This window comes from Marmota marmota, unplaced genomic scaffold (assembly GCF_001458135.2).
Source record: "Marmota marmota marmota unplaced genomic scaffold, marMar, whole genome shotgun sequence".
Lineage (NCBI taxonomy): Eukaryota > Metazoa > Chordata > Mammalia > Rodentia > Sciuridae > Marmota > Marmota marmota.
Window position 1 is genome coordinate 9,639,594 of NW_026000229.1, and position 17,239 is coordinate 9,656,832.

At 37.0% G+C, this 17,239-nt stretch overlaps 1 protein-coding gene across 6 annotated transcripts in view; it reads right to left on the reverse strand.

The window, feature by feature from the left end:
• Bbs4 (Bardet-Biedl syndrome 4) overlaps positions 1-6,503 on the reverse strand; it is a 55,347-nt gene extending 48,844 nt beyond the window's left edge. The window contains exon 1 of one of the 6 annotated variants that reach the window (XM_048793650.1): positions 6,422-6,503. Coding sequence is in view for 3 of the 6 variants with exons in the window: in XM_015480451.2 (XP_015335937.1) it covers positions 6,422-6,445 (24 nt within the window). In the remaining 3 variants the exon portion in view is untranslated. Of the gene's footprint in view, positions 1-6,111; positions 6,329-6,421 lie in introns of those variants that run through there. The other 5 variants (XM_015480451.2, XM_048793647.1, XM_015480450.2 and 2 more) reach the window with 5 other exon arrangements.
• Between the last annotated feature and the right edge of the window lie 10,736 nt (positions 6,504-17,239).

Genomic DNA, 17,239 nt, shown 5'->3' on the forward strand with positions numbered 1-17,239 from the left:
GTGAGGGACTGATAAGGGCTCTAGCCCTTGCCTGGCATGTGTGAGAACTTAGGTTGGATCCCCACTACAAAAACATAAATAAACAAATGGAGGGGAAGGGAAAAAAAAAAAAGAAGGAAGAAAGAAAAGGGGGATAAAATTCTCCAGGATAGATTCTATCAGAATGGATTTTTTTTAATATTTATTTTTTAGGTGTAGATGAACACAACACAATGCCTTTATTTTTATGTGATGCTGAGGGTCAAACCCAGGTCCCTCCAGTGCTAGGTGAGCGCTCTACCCCGCTGAGCCACAATCCCAGCCCCAGAATGGGTTTGTTAAAATATCCAGATGCATGTTATTATAAAGACACATCTAAAACATAAAGACAAAGTAAAAGATGGGAAAAGAATCATCAAGAAAATAGAAACAAAAAGAAAACCACAGTACCAATATTAACCTTAGACAAAACAGACTTTCAGGAAAAAAATTTATCAGGAGAAAGAAACTAGTTCAAATAGATCAAAGACTAAAACAGAAAAGGCAAAAATTTTAAAGCTTTTAAAAAACAGGGTATGGAAGGATTATTTACTATATAAAACAATATATACAAACAAGTAAATTCATCCATATTCAACTATATTAAAATTAAAAACTTCTGGCTGGGGGCAGTGGCCCATGCCAGTAATCTCAGTGGCTCAGAAGGCTGAGGCAAGTTCAAAACCAGCCTCAGCCATTTAGCAAGGCCCTAAGCAACTTGGCGAGACACTGTCTTAAAATAACACATAAAGGGCTGGGGATGTGGTTCAAGCAGTAGTGTGCTCATCTGGCATGCGTGGAACGCTGGGTTCGATCCTCAGCACCACATAAAAATAAAGAGGGCTGGGAATGTGGCTCAAGCCGTAGCCTGCTCGCCTGGCATGCGTGCGGCCCGAGTTCGATCCTCAGCACCACATACAAACAAAGATGTTGTGTCGGCCAAAAACTGAAAAATAAATATTGATAAATATTGAACATTCTCTCTCTCTCTCTCTCTCTCTCTCACACTCCCCCCAAAAAATAAAATAAAATAAAGATGTTGTGTCCGCCGAAAAACTAAAAAATAAATATTAAAATTCTCTCTCTTAAAAAAAAAAAAAAAGATGTTGTGTCCACCGAAAACCAAAAAATAAATATTAAAAAATTTCTCTCTCTCTCTCCCTCTCTCCCTCTTAAAAAAAAAAAAAAAAGACATAAAAAAGGTTGGAGATGGGGCTGGGGTTGTGGTAGTAGAGCACTTGCCTAACACATGTGAGGCACTGAGTTCCATTTTCATCACCACATAAATAAAATAAAGGGTTTTTTTTGTTGTTGTTTTGTTTTTTTAAAAAAGCAGGGCTGTGGATGAACCTCAGTGGTAAAGCACCCCTGGGTTCAATCCCCAGTACCGTTCCACAACTCCCTGCCAAATTAGAAACTTCTGAAGCTTGATGCAATAGGATACATAATGGTCCCAGCTACTGTGATGGCTGAAACAGGAGGATTACGAGCTGTAGGTGAGACCTCCATCTCAAAAAAACAGAACAAAAAATGAATTAAGAACTTTTGTTCCACAAAAGGAAAGACTAAGATAGATACATACAGATAGACAGAGATATACAGATATGTTTTTATTCAGGTTCCTTTACTCCAAAGCCCTCAATATTTCCTAAGTGATTAGAAAAATGTTAGGGCACTTAAGGTCTCAGAAGCAGGCTTCAGAAAGCAGTCTCTCTTTCTGACCTCCCCTGCCCCTCCTTCTGCTTGGTCCTCTTCCTCCCGCAAGACAGGCCACAGAAACTAGAATTTCCCTGCACCCCACAGCAAACCCTAGAAATTTAAACCTTCCCCTGCCTTGAAGTCACTGGCATAATGAAATTCTGACTTACCTAGTCAAATCATAAGACCCCATTTAAGAATCCCTACTGTCTACCTGGAAGGAATGCTACACAGAGAGGCCAAGAAGAATCTGACTGGATCAGGCTTGCTGGGCTTCCCCACTCAGTCTAATAGTAAGCATGCTTACACAGTTAAGTCTCCATAAAAACCTAAAAGGACAGATAGGGAGAACTTTGGGAGAGCTGAACACATGGAAGTTGCTGGAGGGTGGTGGATTGGAAAGGTCATGGAAGCTCTGCTCCTTTTCCCCGTATCTCATCTCATCATCTGTATCTTTTGTAATATTCTTTTTAATAAACCAATAAATGTAAGCAAGTGTTTTCCTGAGTTCTGTGAGCCACTAGAGCAAACTAATCAATCCCATTGAGGGAGTTTCCAATTTATAGCTAGCCAATCAAAAGCACAGGTCAAACCACCTGGGCCTCACTACTGGTATATGAAAGGCAAGATCAGTCTTGAAGGCTGAGCTTTCAACATGTGGGACCTGATGCTATATCAAAGAGATAACATCAAACAATTGAATCAGAAGACACCCTACTGGGCGCTGGGGATGTGGCTCAAGCGGTAGCGCACTCGCCTGGCATGCGTGCAGCCCGGGTTCGATCCTCAGCACCACATACAAAGATGTTGTGTCCGTCGATAACTAAAAAAAAATAAATATTAAAAAAAAATTCTCTCTCTCTCTCTCTCTGGGTTCCAGCCCCAGCATTGCAAAAAATAAAATATAAAAACAATAGAATTAGGGTATTATAAAAATTTTATAAGTATAAATCATGGAAACCAGAGCTATCTGCTTGTTGCTTTAAAAAAAAAATTAAGCTGGGCACAGTGGTGTACCCCTATAATCCCAGCTACTCAGGATGCTGAGGCAAGGGATTAGAAGTTGAAGGGCAGTCTGGGCAATTTAGTGAGACCTTTTCTCAAAATAAAATAAAAAAGGCTAGGGATATAGTTCAGTAGTAGAGCACTTGCCTAGCATATGCAAGGTCCTGCGTTCCATCCTTAGTATCACAAAGAAAAAAAGGAAAAAAAATCCTCCTTTTCACATATTTATCTATAAATATCAGTCCCCAGTTCTTTTATAAATTTCAGAAGAGGCAAAATAATTTATCATGGAAAAAAATGGTGCCACTACCCAGCTTCTTTCCATTAGAAACAGTGCTGCAACAGATATCCATGTACTATGTGCTTATGCTTTACTTTTATTTCTATGGGACACAGATTCAGGAGTGGGATTGTTGAATCCTCTTCATTTTATTAGGAGAGGCAAGTTCACTTCCAAAAAGGACAAAAATTAAAATTTCCATGCAGCAGAAACTTGAGAAAATGAAATTACTATAAACATAACACTACCAGCAATAAACTCAACAACAACAAAATAGTTTGCTTCAAGCTGAAGTGCTAAAGTCATTTAAAAAAAAGTCATCCTCTTTAAAATACTATTTGAGATTCAAATATGCAGAACAATTCTGCTATCACAGACATCAAATTCATATTCTGTCCCACAAATACCTATCTATATGACAACAAGCACTAGAGGATAAAGAGTATTACAGCATGTCACCCTTTATATATCTTAAGATTATGTAGGGGGCTGGGATTGTGGCTCAGTTAAAGCGCTCACCTAGCATGTGCGAGGCCCTGGGTTCGATCCTCAGCATCACATAACAAACAAACAAACAAACAAAAAATATATATATATATATATATAAAACTATTTAAAAAAAGATATGTAGGCAAAGTAGGTATTTAAAATTTCCAATATCTTAAAAGTCTAGTAACATTAATCATGTTATTTTAGTTTTTTAATTCTTAATTTAACAAAATATCTTTGCTTTGGGTTTTCTTTATACTCAGTTTTAGACTAAAATAATGTGATTACTCTACAAATGAAAGGAGAATAGAACACAGACAAAAGTCCATTGAGCAGATAATATGGCCTTGCTTATTAAGACAAAATTATGTTGTAAAATAATCAACCAAAGCAACTATGCTTCCCAGGATGTTTTTCAAAAGACAATAAATTCTGAAAAACTAAAATCATTCTAATATAGTACAGAACAAGCAACAGAAATTTAATACTAAAGCAAGGTAGATAAAGTTTCACATTTGGAACTTTAGAGAAATTAGACCCAATTATGCACATATGATTCACTACTACTATTAGGTTGGTTTGAGGTGACTAAGGGAACGAAGAACCAAAAAAACAACCAATCAGGCACGGACAGACAGTAATAATCACCTGTCAATCAGCAGGGTCTCCTGACTAATCCTGGAAGGACAGGGATCTCAGCAAGATCTCCCAACCAACCCTAGAAGGACAAGGGACCCTAAAACCTCCCTTCCTGCCCCAAACCTCCCTTCCTGCCCTAAGCCAAATAAAATTCCAATCCAAGCCTGGGTGCGACTTCCCCAGACCTGCTCTGTTTGACTGGAGGGTCTCGCCTGGGAGGGAATCTCAATCAGCCTTGCTCAGCAGCTTTTAATCTGCCTCCTTTTGGCTACTGGTGCCTAACCTTACAACTACTATCAAAAAACTAAAAACAGAAATCAAATATGATCTAGCTATCAAATTACTGGGTATACACCAAAAGGAATATATGAAATATTAAAGACATGCTTCTGTTCCCATGTTTATTGCAGCACTATCCATGCTACCAAGACACAGAATCAAAGGAGATGTCCAACAACGAATAAACAACAGATGGATAAAGAAAATGTGGTACATATACACAGTGTAAAATAATTCAGTTATAAAAAGAATAAAATCCTGCCATTTGCAGCAACACAACTGGAACTGGAGGACATTACACTGAATGAAATAAGGCGGGCACAGAAAGACAACTTGTGTTCTTGCTCATAAGTGGACAGTAGGGCTGGAGTTGTAGCTCAGTGGTAGAATGCTTGCCTAGAATGAGAAGGAACAGGGCTTGAGCCTCAGCACCACATTAAAAAAAAAAGGTTAATTCTTTAAAAAAAATAAGTGTATGCTAAAAACAATTGATTTATTGGAAGTAAAGAATAGAACAGTGATCTCTAGAGGTTAGGAAAGAGTAGGGAAGAGGGGGATTAAAAGGAGGCTGGATAAGAGGTATCAAACCAGAGATAAGTTCTAATGTTCTACAGCAAAGTAGGGTCACTATAGTTCACAACTATTTATTATGTATTTTATAAAGCACTAGAAGAAACTAGGCATGGTGGCACACGACTGTAATCCCCACTGATTCGGGAGGCTGCAGCAGGAGGATCACAAGTTCAAAGCCAGCCTCAGCAATTTAGCGAGATCCTATCTCAAAATTTAAAAAACAAATAAAAAGGTCTCAGATTGTGGCTCACTGATTAAGTGTGTTGGGAGTCTCCCTGAGAACTCCCCGGGCCTTTCAAACATGGCAGTGGGCAAATTGCAGTGGGCTGCTAGAACTCCCCGGGCCTTTCAGATAAGAAGCCCCCCTAATGCAATATGGCCACAGGCAAGTTGTTTTGAAAATCTTCTAATTGGCCCTCCCGTCTTCCCTACTCATGGACAGTTCATGCCCCCCATAAATCTTATGCAGGGCGGACAGGCGTGCACCGAAGGTGATGACCTGACCTTTACTATGATTGGCCCTGGGAGCTTCCTGGTTTAAGATAACTGACTCTCACTTTCTATATAAGCTAACACCTGCTTGCAGTAAAGTGCTTCATCTTTGTCACTGCTATCTGTGTGTGTGCATTTTAATCTCCAACGATGAACCTTCATCTTTCAAAGTGCTCCTGAGTTCAAACCCCAGTACCAAAAAACAGGAAAAACAAAACAAAACTAAAAGAGTTCGAAGGTTCTCAACGACAAGAAATGATAAATACTTAAGAAAATGCTAATTATCCTGATTTGGTCCTTATACATTGTATACATGTAGTGAATTATCACACTGCAACCCATAATATGTACAGTTATGTGTCAATTAAAGATTTTTAAATAACTACCACTGCGTCATCCTGATTTCATTTGGACTAATCTTACATCTAACAGTTCTGTGGAGTTGATGCTTCATTCAGACCAGCTGAATTACCAAACAGTACTTTCCAAAACTTAATCACAACAGAGAAAACATGGTCCTGCTTCACTAACAAAAGGCAGTGGCGTGAAAGCTTTTCAGGCTGTATCTCAATATATTCCTAATTCACAGGATTAACACAAACTGTCTTTACGCAAGTGGTAATAATGTCTTTCCATACCGTCAAGAGAAAGAAAAAGGGGACTAAGAACAGAGCCGTTTCCGGTGAAAATCTCTTTTCTATCCAGCGGACCCCAAGAAAGACCAGTACTACTACAGAGTCTGGGCCACAAAAGGACTCAGACTTGCCCTAGGCAACCATCTCCAGGGGTGAACCGAGGCCGCACTTGTCGTTCCGCCGCTCGGGACTCGGCTCCGCCTCTCCCAGGAGTGGCTGCGCCTGACAGAGACAGTCCACCAGCCTGCCTCGGGGACCGCCGGGTGCTGCCCTGACCCGCTACTGGGACACTAAAAAGAATCTCAGTGCTCACCGACTCAAGCGTCTCCTCAGCCATCTTGGCTCCGCCCACTGCTGCGCTGCCGGAAGTCAGCCGTTTCCCAGACGACCAGGCAAACGGAAGTCGAAGAACTGGGAAGGGCGGGAAGCCTTAGCCGAAAAGGAAGTAGATTGCCCGCTGGAAAGGTGAGGCTCCGAGCCCAGGGACTTCCGGGTCGGAGGGGAGAGTTGGTGTTGGCACTTCAGACCCCGTGGCTCTAAAGGAGTGGGTGGGAGACCTTGATCGCTGTGTAGAGGGTGCACGCTGCTATCGTTCTAGCTGGACAGCACACTCCGATATGGTAGCATTGTTTTCCGGCTTGCTCTGGCTCCAATCTGTCTTTAATTCGATCCTGCTTCCAGGAAGGAGTCTTGGTTGAAAATCTCAGGCAGAGAATTGCTTTTTTGCTTTCCAAACAAAACTGCCCATTTCTTGGCTTTCGTAGTCTTCCTGAAGTACTCGGCTCATCAACCTCCCACTTTTGTTTACGGTTGTTTGCAAATCCGCTGTTGGTGGGCTGCATTTGAGGCTGTCTTGTTTTGATTTGGAAATACTTTAAAATCAGGAGATTTCACAAGAAATCTAGCTTCGGGATAAAGAGCCAACAATGAGCCTGCACTGCTGCATGAAAGTAAATAGCGGCTGCGACTGTAGATAAACATTTCGTTGATTTTGTCCACGGTCCTAACATCCCAGCGTACTTCAGGTGTTTTACCTTACTCACCTGAGTGAATTAAATACTTGTGTCATCTGAGGAAACGGGTGGGCTTTGTAGGCAAAAATAACTACTGCATGACCTGAGCCAGTCATTTATTACAGCCTCATTCTAGTTCCTGGAACTAGAATAAACAAGATACAGGATCTCTGCACCCGGACCGACCTTCAGGGTGTAGCGAGTCAGACAATAAGTAAGCAAAATTTATGAAGAAACATTTCGCCAAGTAAATACAAATGACTCTTAAACATGTGAAAAAAGACTTTGCAAGGAAGAAAACACATGCAAATAAATATTTCCAAGTGATACTTTTCATCTTTTACATTGGCAGAGAACAAAAATTTTCACTGACATAGATATGAGGAAACGTGCATTCTTCATCCACTAGCAGGAATGTGAATTGGTAAAACTTCCATTTAGAGCAGTTTGACAATAACCAAAATTAAAAATGCACATAACCTTAAACTCAATTATTTCAATTATAGGAATTTATTCTATAGGTATAGATGAGGGAAATTACATACAAAGGTATATGATGCAGCATTGTTTACAATAAACCAAAGCTTGAAAGCAACCTAAATGTCCAACAATAGAAGTTAAATAAATTATAATTCCATACTATATGGCACATGAAAAATAAAGAGGCAACTATTTACATATTGATATAGAAGAATTGCCAGGATACATAATTAACAAAGACAAAGTGCAGAAAAATGCATATACTATCTGTAATTTTTTAAAAAAAGAGAAATATTATGTACATAATTGCTTATATACTCGGAAAATATTTCTGGAAGGAGAGTCAAAATACTAAATGTTACTTTTAGGGAGGAGAACTGGGCACCAAAGGTACAGGGAACAGGAGAATTTTCACTCTACCTTTTGTACAATTTGAATTTCATTTTATATGTATGTATTACCTATGCCAATAATAGAAAAAAATAAAAAAGAAACACAACTGTACCATTAGGATTGTAGTAAATACTAAGAAAAAGAAACAAAATAGCAAATAAGAGTAAATAACAGGGGACCAGTCTCTAACTTGTTTGAATAGGGAAATTTTCCCTGGATATTTTAAATGAGACCTAAAGGATAAGGCATTAGCTTGGAAAAGGGATGTGCAGGTTAGGGAAGATTTCTAAGGCAAAGGAAGAATTTGTGCAAAGGCCCTGAGGATGGAAGAAGCTTGGCCAGTTTGTAGCACAGAAAGAGAAGTGTGACTGGAAAAAGAAAAGGAGGAAAGGGTTTGTTTCAATAGGTGAAAAAGTTGGAGTCTAGTGGTGTAGATCCACAAAGGCCATATGAGGGATTTTATTGTAAGGACATTGGGAAGGCACTAGAGAGTTTTGAGCAAAGAACAGCATGATCAGAATGGACATTTAAATAATTCATGTTAGCTAATGAGCAGAGAATGAATTGGGAGAATCCAGGGGAGATAAAAGAGTGCAAATGAGATGAAACCAGTTCACCTGAACCAGAAAGAGGGTAAAAGAAATGGGGGGAAAAATAATGAATTCTTAAGAAACTTAGAGGATGGTACAAACCTCCTGAGATACAGAATGGGATGTGGGAGGATGCACAACAAGGAGATAATGTTAAAGGAATACTGCCAGGTTTCTAACTCATAAAACAACTGTACTACTAGAAGAATGCTACAGCTAAAAACTAGCAGGGGAGCCTTAGAGAAAACATTTGTAGAAAAGTCAAAAGCCTGTATCTCAAAATATAAAATCTCGCTGGAAGGGGTCCTGTAAGAAATAAAAGAATTCCTTTCAATAAATAGAAGCCATTGTTGTTATGTTTCAAAATCTCTCCTTTGACCCCAGATCTTAGGAGAAATAGAGTACTTTCTAGGTAGGTTCCTTTTCATAAGAAAGTACATTAATTTCTCAAATTGCATCACCAAACTTAATGTGCTTCAATTATATAAATTAAAAACTCTTCTCAAAAAACAGTATCTTGGGGCGGGGGATGTGACTCAAGCGGTAGCGCGCTCACCTGGCATGCGTGCGGCCCAGGTTCGATCCTCAGCACCACAAACAAAGATGTTGTGTCCGCCGAAAACTAAAAACTAAATACTAAAAAACTCTCTCTCTCTCCATCTCTCTTTAAAAAAACAAACAAACAAAAAAACACAATATCTTTACAGGAAAATCCTAAATATCACATAAAGCATGTTTGTGTATCACACGAGTCTTCATTTCCCTTAGAAAACCTCCTTAAATGTGACCCTATTTATTAAAATCATTCTAATCATATAGCTGTGCAAAGCATTCCAAACAAGACATTAATCTAATTTTTAGTGGGAAATGAGGAGGCAGAAGAATCAGGCATAAGTAATTTATAGTACCTCCAATATGATTATCTTTTATTTACTTTTGGTATTGGAGATTGAACCCAGGGGTGCTATAAAACTGAGCTACATCTCCAGTTCTTTTTATTTTTTTTTTTTTTTTTTTTGAGACAGGGTCTTGCTAAGATGCTGAGGCTGGCCTTGAACTTGGAATCCTCCCAAATCACTGGAATTACAGGAGCCCAGGTGCAATTTAAGGTTAAAGAAGGAGCTGCAGCTGAGTTTCTCCATTTTTAATATTTAAATGTCATTTTTACTTTTCTCAGAGTCCACAGCCAGCTTTTTTTTTCCATGCAACCTGCTGGGTAGTATCTAGCACCTCACGCCTCATTTGAAGCGTCTAGTGTTCCCAAAACTCATACCACAAACTTCTGAGACCCCAGCCATCACTTTGGGAAAAAAAACACTTTGAAATAAAACAAAATATTCATATTATTTGTATGCCTTCACAAAGTATTTTAAATATGTCGTTCCTAATGATATACTCAACAATGGTCAATGGTGAATATGAGCAAAGGCATATTTACCATTTTGTTTGTGAGAAAAGAAATACTAGAAACATCCAAATATCCACTACCAATAATTGTTTAAATAAAACAAGGTACATCCATACTAAGACATATTACGCAGCTTGTAAAAGTCCTTAAGATGGCAAAATAGTTATATAGAGAAGGTGAAGAAAATATGCTTCCATTTTGGTTAAAGGAAATAAAGGGGAGAGATATTTACACATTTTACAAATACAATTCTGAGAAGAAATAATAGGAAACTGTAAGACATCTGTCTTTGTGGAGGGAGTAAAGGAACTAAGGGACCTAGGATGGAAAGATACTGCTTTTCATTATTTACAATTCTATAAAATTTAACTTGCTATCATCCATGTATTTTTAATTTAAAATAAGTTAACAAAATATGTAAATAAAACCATTTTAAAACTCTAATTCCTGGAATTCACAACTGCTTTGTATGCAGAGAATATTGCTCCCACTCTATCAAATAACAAAAGAAGTGATTTTAGCTTGAAAATTTTTTAAAAATCTTAAATTCATCAGGAAGAAGAGGACACAAGCCTACATAAACCAAATTTGAGAAAATGTCAACCAAGTTCTTCATAAGAGAGAAAAGACTCATTGCTGCTCATATTTCTAATTGAACTATGCTAGGAAGAATCATCCACCATAGGGGGAGTAAAGAGAAACTTGCTGAAAGTTAACAAAATTTTAATGGCCCCATAGAGGCTGGCATGACTTTAATATCTGGGAGGACCCAAATCCAGAGGAAGCCCACACCCACCCACCAATCGTACTTCATAGATATTAAACAAATACAGGGATGTAGTATACCAAATTTGGAAGTAAATGAATATTAGGAGAGCGAAGAGAAATCTACCACGTTAAGGAGCCTTTTCCAGGTGCAAAATGCCTTTTAAAATGAGGGGGCAAGGTAGAAGAGCTGAGAAATCCATCAGAGGCACTCTTGAAGACTTTTAGGAGGGGCAGGAGAGTGGAAAGTCTCATCCCTCAGGCATTGGGGTCATTCATTTAAAAAAGACTAAGAACCTACACAAGTGACTGCTGAGAAAAATACCCCCCATCCAGATGATAAAAAGGAAGGAAGGAAGGGAGGGAGGAAGGGAGGAAGGGAGAAAGCAAGCCTGGAGTCAAAGCTATGAAGCAGAGAGAGACTGTTTCCAAAAGCTGATGGTTAGACTGTTAAGCAGTTGGATCTCTGGAATCTTGCCAGCATCCCAAATCCAGGTCCTGCTGAAGTAAAATTCTCACCTTCAAAATATTTGTAACTAGTGGTGAACCAAATCAAACTAAAGCTACAATAAGGTCCAGTTCTAGGTCAAATATACATCAGATTAGCCTAAAACAGAAATGGCCACACCCCATTTTGGAAGTAGATAATAAATAATGCTTACTTCAGTCTCCCTTGTTTATTTATTTATTTATTTTGGTACTGGGGATTGAACTCAGGGGAACTTGACCACTAAGCCACAGCCCCAGCCCTATTTTGTATTTTATTTAGAGACAGGGTCTCACAGAGTTGCTTAGCGCTTTGCTGTTACTGAGGCTGGCTTTGAATTCACAATCCTCCTGCCTCAGCCTCTTGAGCCACTGGGATTACAGGCGTGTGCCATCGCACCTGACTTCTCTCGAGTTTTCTTAAATTATCCATCATACAATCAGAAATAATCATGTGTTTCTTAACAACAGGATATTTTGTTAGGCAATTTCATCATTGCACAAGAATGATACACAAACCTAGATGGAATAGCCTCCAACACACCTAGGCTACATGGTATAGTGTATTGCTCCTATGCCATAAATCTATAACGCATGTTACTATACTAAATACTGAAGGTGGTTGTAACAAATAATATTTGTGTATCTAAGCATATTTAAACAGAAGAGTTGAAGTAATAATACTAGGTAATAAGTATTTTTTAGTTTAATTTTCATTTTATGGAACTACCATTGTATGTGTCGTCTGTTGATGATCATTGTATAATGAAACATATGACTGTATACAAGACATGTGCAAAAACAAGAAAATGAGACCAATGATAAGAGAGAAGACACAAGCAGAACTAGAGAAGACCTAGATGGTGAATTACCAGTTGGGATCTTTAAATTAACTCTGACCAGGCATGGTGGTGCACAACTGTAATCCCAGAGACTCAGGAGGTTGAGGCAGGAAGATCACAAGCTGGAGGCCCTAAGCAATTTACTGAGACCCTATCTAATAATAATAATAATAATAATAATAATAATAATAATAATAATAAAGGTCTGGGGATATACCTCAGTGGTAAAGCACCCCTGAGATTATCAGTACCCAAAAATAAAACAAACAAGTAAATAAATAACAACTCTGGTTAAAATGCTAAAAACTCTAGTGTAAAAAAGTCAAAATAACTAGAATCAATAGGTGGTTTTTTTTGTTTGTTTGTTTTTTTTGTGTGGTGCTGGGGCTTGAACCCAGGGCCTTGTGCATGCGAGGCAGGCACTCTACCAACTGAATGATATCCCCAGCCCTGGTCATTGACTGTTGTTGATGGTTCTTATTCTACTGATAAGGTTTTTGAAATAAAATGATAATACTAAAAAATCAAGTGGAAGGGCTGGGATTCTGGCTCAGTGGTAAGAGTGCTTGCCTTGCATGTGTGAGGCACTGGGTTCAATCCTCAGCACCACATAAAATAAAATAAAGGTATTGTGTTCACCTACAACTCAAAAAAATTATTTTTAAAAAATCCAGTGGAAAACATGCTTGAAGAAATGGGAGACTCTGGCAGAAAATGGTAATTATACAAACATAATGAAATGCTAGAAATAAAAAATACAATACCAGAAATGAATTAATTACATGAAGCCAGATGCAGTAGTGCACACCTGTAATCCTGGCTACTCAGGAGGCCGAGGCAGGAAGATCACAAGTTCCAAACCAGCCTGGACTTATCTCAAAATAAAAGATAAAAAGGGGGTGGGGATGTGGCTCAATGATAGAATATCACTGAGAGTTCAATTCCAGTACTGAAAAAAAAAATTTTTAAAGGCATTATAACTATAAAAAGAACCAATTTTAAAAAGTCATTTTTTAAAAAAGATCTCAGATGATTTTAAGAGGTTATCATCAGAAAGCATCCAATCTGAAAACCAAACAAACAAACAAAAAAAGAGTGGGGGAAAATCATCTGAGATCTGTAGGATAATATTAAGTCAATGAGATTGGAATCTCAGAGAAAAGCAGCAGTATGGAACAAGAAATATTTAAAGAGCTAATCATCAAGAATTAGCCAATATTAATAAAAAAACATCAACAAAGGTTTGAAAGGTACAGTAATCTCCATACAAAGGAAAACATGTAGACATATCATAGTAAACCTGTTATACACTAAAGACAAAGAACAGATGCGACCATTGTGAGGGCACGCATTGTGGACAGTGAAACAAAAATTAAAATGATGACTCTCACCAGAAACAAGCGAGACCTGAAAGAAGAATAAAAGCTTACATAGAATTAGAATACCATATCAACTACAATAGCCCTCAAAAATAAAATTAAAGACATTTTCTGACAGATTAAAAAGTGAGAGAATTCACCTCTAGAAAACTGCAATAAAAGAATGCTAAAAGTATTGTGGGGTTTATAGTATATATAAGTAAGATATAAAATAAAAAGAGTATTCTAAGAGTACATATTATTTAGTGTTGCACTTTCCAATAAAGTAGCCACTGGTAATAACTGTCTATTTAAATTCATTAAACAAAATTAAAAGTCTATTTACACTAGCCACATAACCACTAAGTACCTACCATATTGACCAATTCAGACAGAGAATATTCCTGTCATCATAGGAAGTTCTATTGGACAGTGCTATTCTAGAGCAACAAAGAGAATGAAAATGTTTGTAGATCACATAGTCTCCACTTCTTCTTTCTTCTATTTATAAACTTCAAATAATGTAAATCAAACAGGGCATGGTGGCACACATCTGTGATCCTAGCAACTCTGGAGGCTGAGGCAGGAAGATTGCAAGTTTGAGGTTAGCCTTAGCTTAGGCCCTAAGCAATTTAGCAAGATCCTGTCTAAAAAAATAAAAAGGGTTGGGGATGTAGCTTAGTGGTAAAGAATCCCTGGATTAAATAAATCTCCAGTACCAAAAAAAAAAAAAAAAAAAAAAGAATTAAAATTAAAAAAAATAAAAGTAAAGTAAAAATTCTTTCAGGTTTGTACAAAAACACTCAATGGGATCGATTTGGCCTATGGGACATAGTTTGTCAATCCTTGAAATATACTATTTTAACATAATAAAAACCCTATGATAATTAATAGAAACAGAAAAAAATTAGATGAAATTTAACAAACTAAATTTTATCTTACTAATAAAAATTCTTAGCAAACTAGGGCAAGAAGGGACTGGGGTTGTGGCTCAGTGGTAGAGCACTTGTCTGGCACATGTGAGACACAGGGTTCAATCCCTAGCACCACATAAAAATAAATAAATAAAATAAAGGTATTGTATCCATCTACAACTAAAAGTATATATATATATATGAACTAAGCCAAGAAATAAATTTCCTTAGGTTGGTAAAGGACATTCATAAAAACAAAACAAAACCTTACACTTACCATTACACTTACTGGTAAAACAACAATACCTTTACTCCTATTATTGAGAACAAACAAGGCAAGAATGTTTTTTGGTTTGTTTGTTTGTTTGTTTTTGGGTTTCAGTACTCAGGATTGAACCCAGGGGCCCTCTATAACTGAGCTACATCCCCACACTTTTCAAAATTTTGAAACAGGTTCTTGCTAATTTGCCCAGGGTGGTCTCAAACTTGCTATCATCCTGCCTCAGTTTCCTGAGTGGGTGGATTATGGTGTGCAACACCATATCTGGCAAGATAACTGTTTTTATCACATGTATTAAACATTATAGTAGATATTGTAGCCAGAATAGAAGAGCAGACAACAAAATAAAAGGCACAAAAATGTGATTCACAGATCATATTTTTGTGTATATATAATACTGTATGGATTCTACATTATGTCTAAAACTAATAAATAATCTTAGCAAGGTGGCAGAATTTGAGATAAATGTACAAAAAATTGTAATTTTATATACTAGCAACAAATAAAAACCTGGAATATAAAACTTAGTACTTAAGCCAGGTGTGGTGGCGCATTCCTGTAATTCCATCAACTCAGAAGCCTGAGGCAGGAGGATCTCAAGTCCAAAGCCAGCCTCAGCAACTTAGTAAGATCCTTTCTATATTAAAAAAAAAAAAAAAAAAGGGGGTAGGGGGATGAGGATGTAGCTCAGTAATTAAGCACCTCTGGGTTGAATCCCCAGTACCAAAAAGAAAAAATAAAAATAAATAAAAATATAAATTAGTACTTAAAAAATCAAATACCTGAGGAAAAACAATCTAATGAAAGAGAGCAAGTCCTATAAGGAAAGCTACAAAACATTGCTATAAAAATATTAAAGAAAATCTAATAAATGACAATGCACACCATATTCATGGCTCAACTGACTTAATACTAACAAAATATTCAATCTTCTTAAGTTGACCTATAGATTCAATGAAACCTTATCAAGATTCCAGCAGCCCTTTCTAAAAAATAAGACACTCATCCTAAATTTTATATAGCAAAGCAAATAATGCAAATAATCTAAAATAACCAAAGCAATACATTTTTTTTAAAAACTGGGGATTGAACCTACACTTTACCACTGAGCTGCATTCCTAGTCCTTTTATTTATTCACTTATTTATTATTTTGAAACAGGGTCTTGCTAAGTTGTTGAAGTTGGCCTCAAACTTGTGAACCTCCTGCCTCAGCCTCCCAAGTGGCTCAGATTATAGGTGTACACCACTATGCCCAGCTAATCAACTGATTTTCAACCAAAGTGCTAAGTAGATCTAATGGGTAATGTAAATCTTTTAAAACAAATGTTACAGTAAATTGAATATTCATGTCAAAATAAAACCTCAATGTTAACAAAAATTAATTTGAAATGGATCATACACATAAATTAAAGCTCAACCATAGATGTAAACCTCAACCATAGATGTAAACCTCAAAATTATTATTATTTTTGTGTGTGCCAGGGAATGAACTCAAGGTCACTCAGCCATTGAGCTACATCCTCAAAACCATTAATTTAAGATGGATCAGTATGTCTGGCTACAAACAGAGTTTTTATGTAGGAAAAGACATGAAAGATACTTAGTAAAAGATAGATATGCAAATAGAAGATAAGCATATAAAAACATGCTTAATATCATTAATCATCAGGTAAAAGTAATATAAATTAAAAAGCCAAGTTATATCATTCCTGCTAAAATAGCTAATATAAAAAAAATTAATAGGGGCTGGAGATGTGGCTCAGGTGGTAGCGCGCTTGCCTAGCATGCGTGAGGCACTGGGTTCAATTCTCTGCACCACATAAACACAAAATAAAGATACTGTGTCCACCTAAAACTAAAAAGTAAATATTAAAAAAAGCATTAGTAGGAAATGTTGACATATGTGAAGCAATTGGAACTTCATATATCACTGAAAGGCATAGTAAAATAGTAAAACCACTATAGAGAAAAGGAGTGCAGTTTTATATAAATACAAGCTTACCATATCACCTATAAATTTTTTACTCTTAGGTATTTATCTAAGGGAAATGAAAACATGTATTTACAAAAAAGTAAAAAAACAAAAACACAAAACGCTCAAATTGCCCCAAACCAGAAACAGCCTACTCAAAAAAAGAGATATACAAATCGGGGTATATTTATACAATGAAATGCTATTCAGCAATAAAGAACAATCTACTGATACACACAATATGGATGAGTCTTTAACATGTTATAAATGAAAGAAACCAGATGCAAGAGTATGTGTTGTATGATCCATTTATATAAAATTCAAAACAGGCAAAACAAATCATCAGTGATTAAAAACCATCAAGTGATCACTGGAGTGGGATGGGGCTCAAAGAAGATTTTAAAGGTACTTGATGAGAACTTAATTTTAATATTCTATAGCTTTTTCTGAGTTGGTTATTACACAGATGTGCACCATGGCCAAAATACCAAACTGAACACTTAAGATGTGTACGCAATTTACTATAAATAAATTTCTATATGTCAATTTAAAACAAGGCAAGAATTCCTATTCTGGGGACATCTGTTTCCAACTCTTTGCTGACCTATCTGATCTGCTCAATTCAGTGA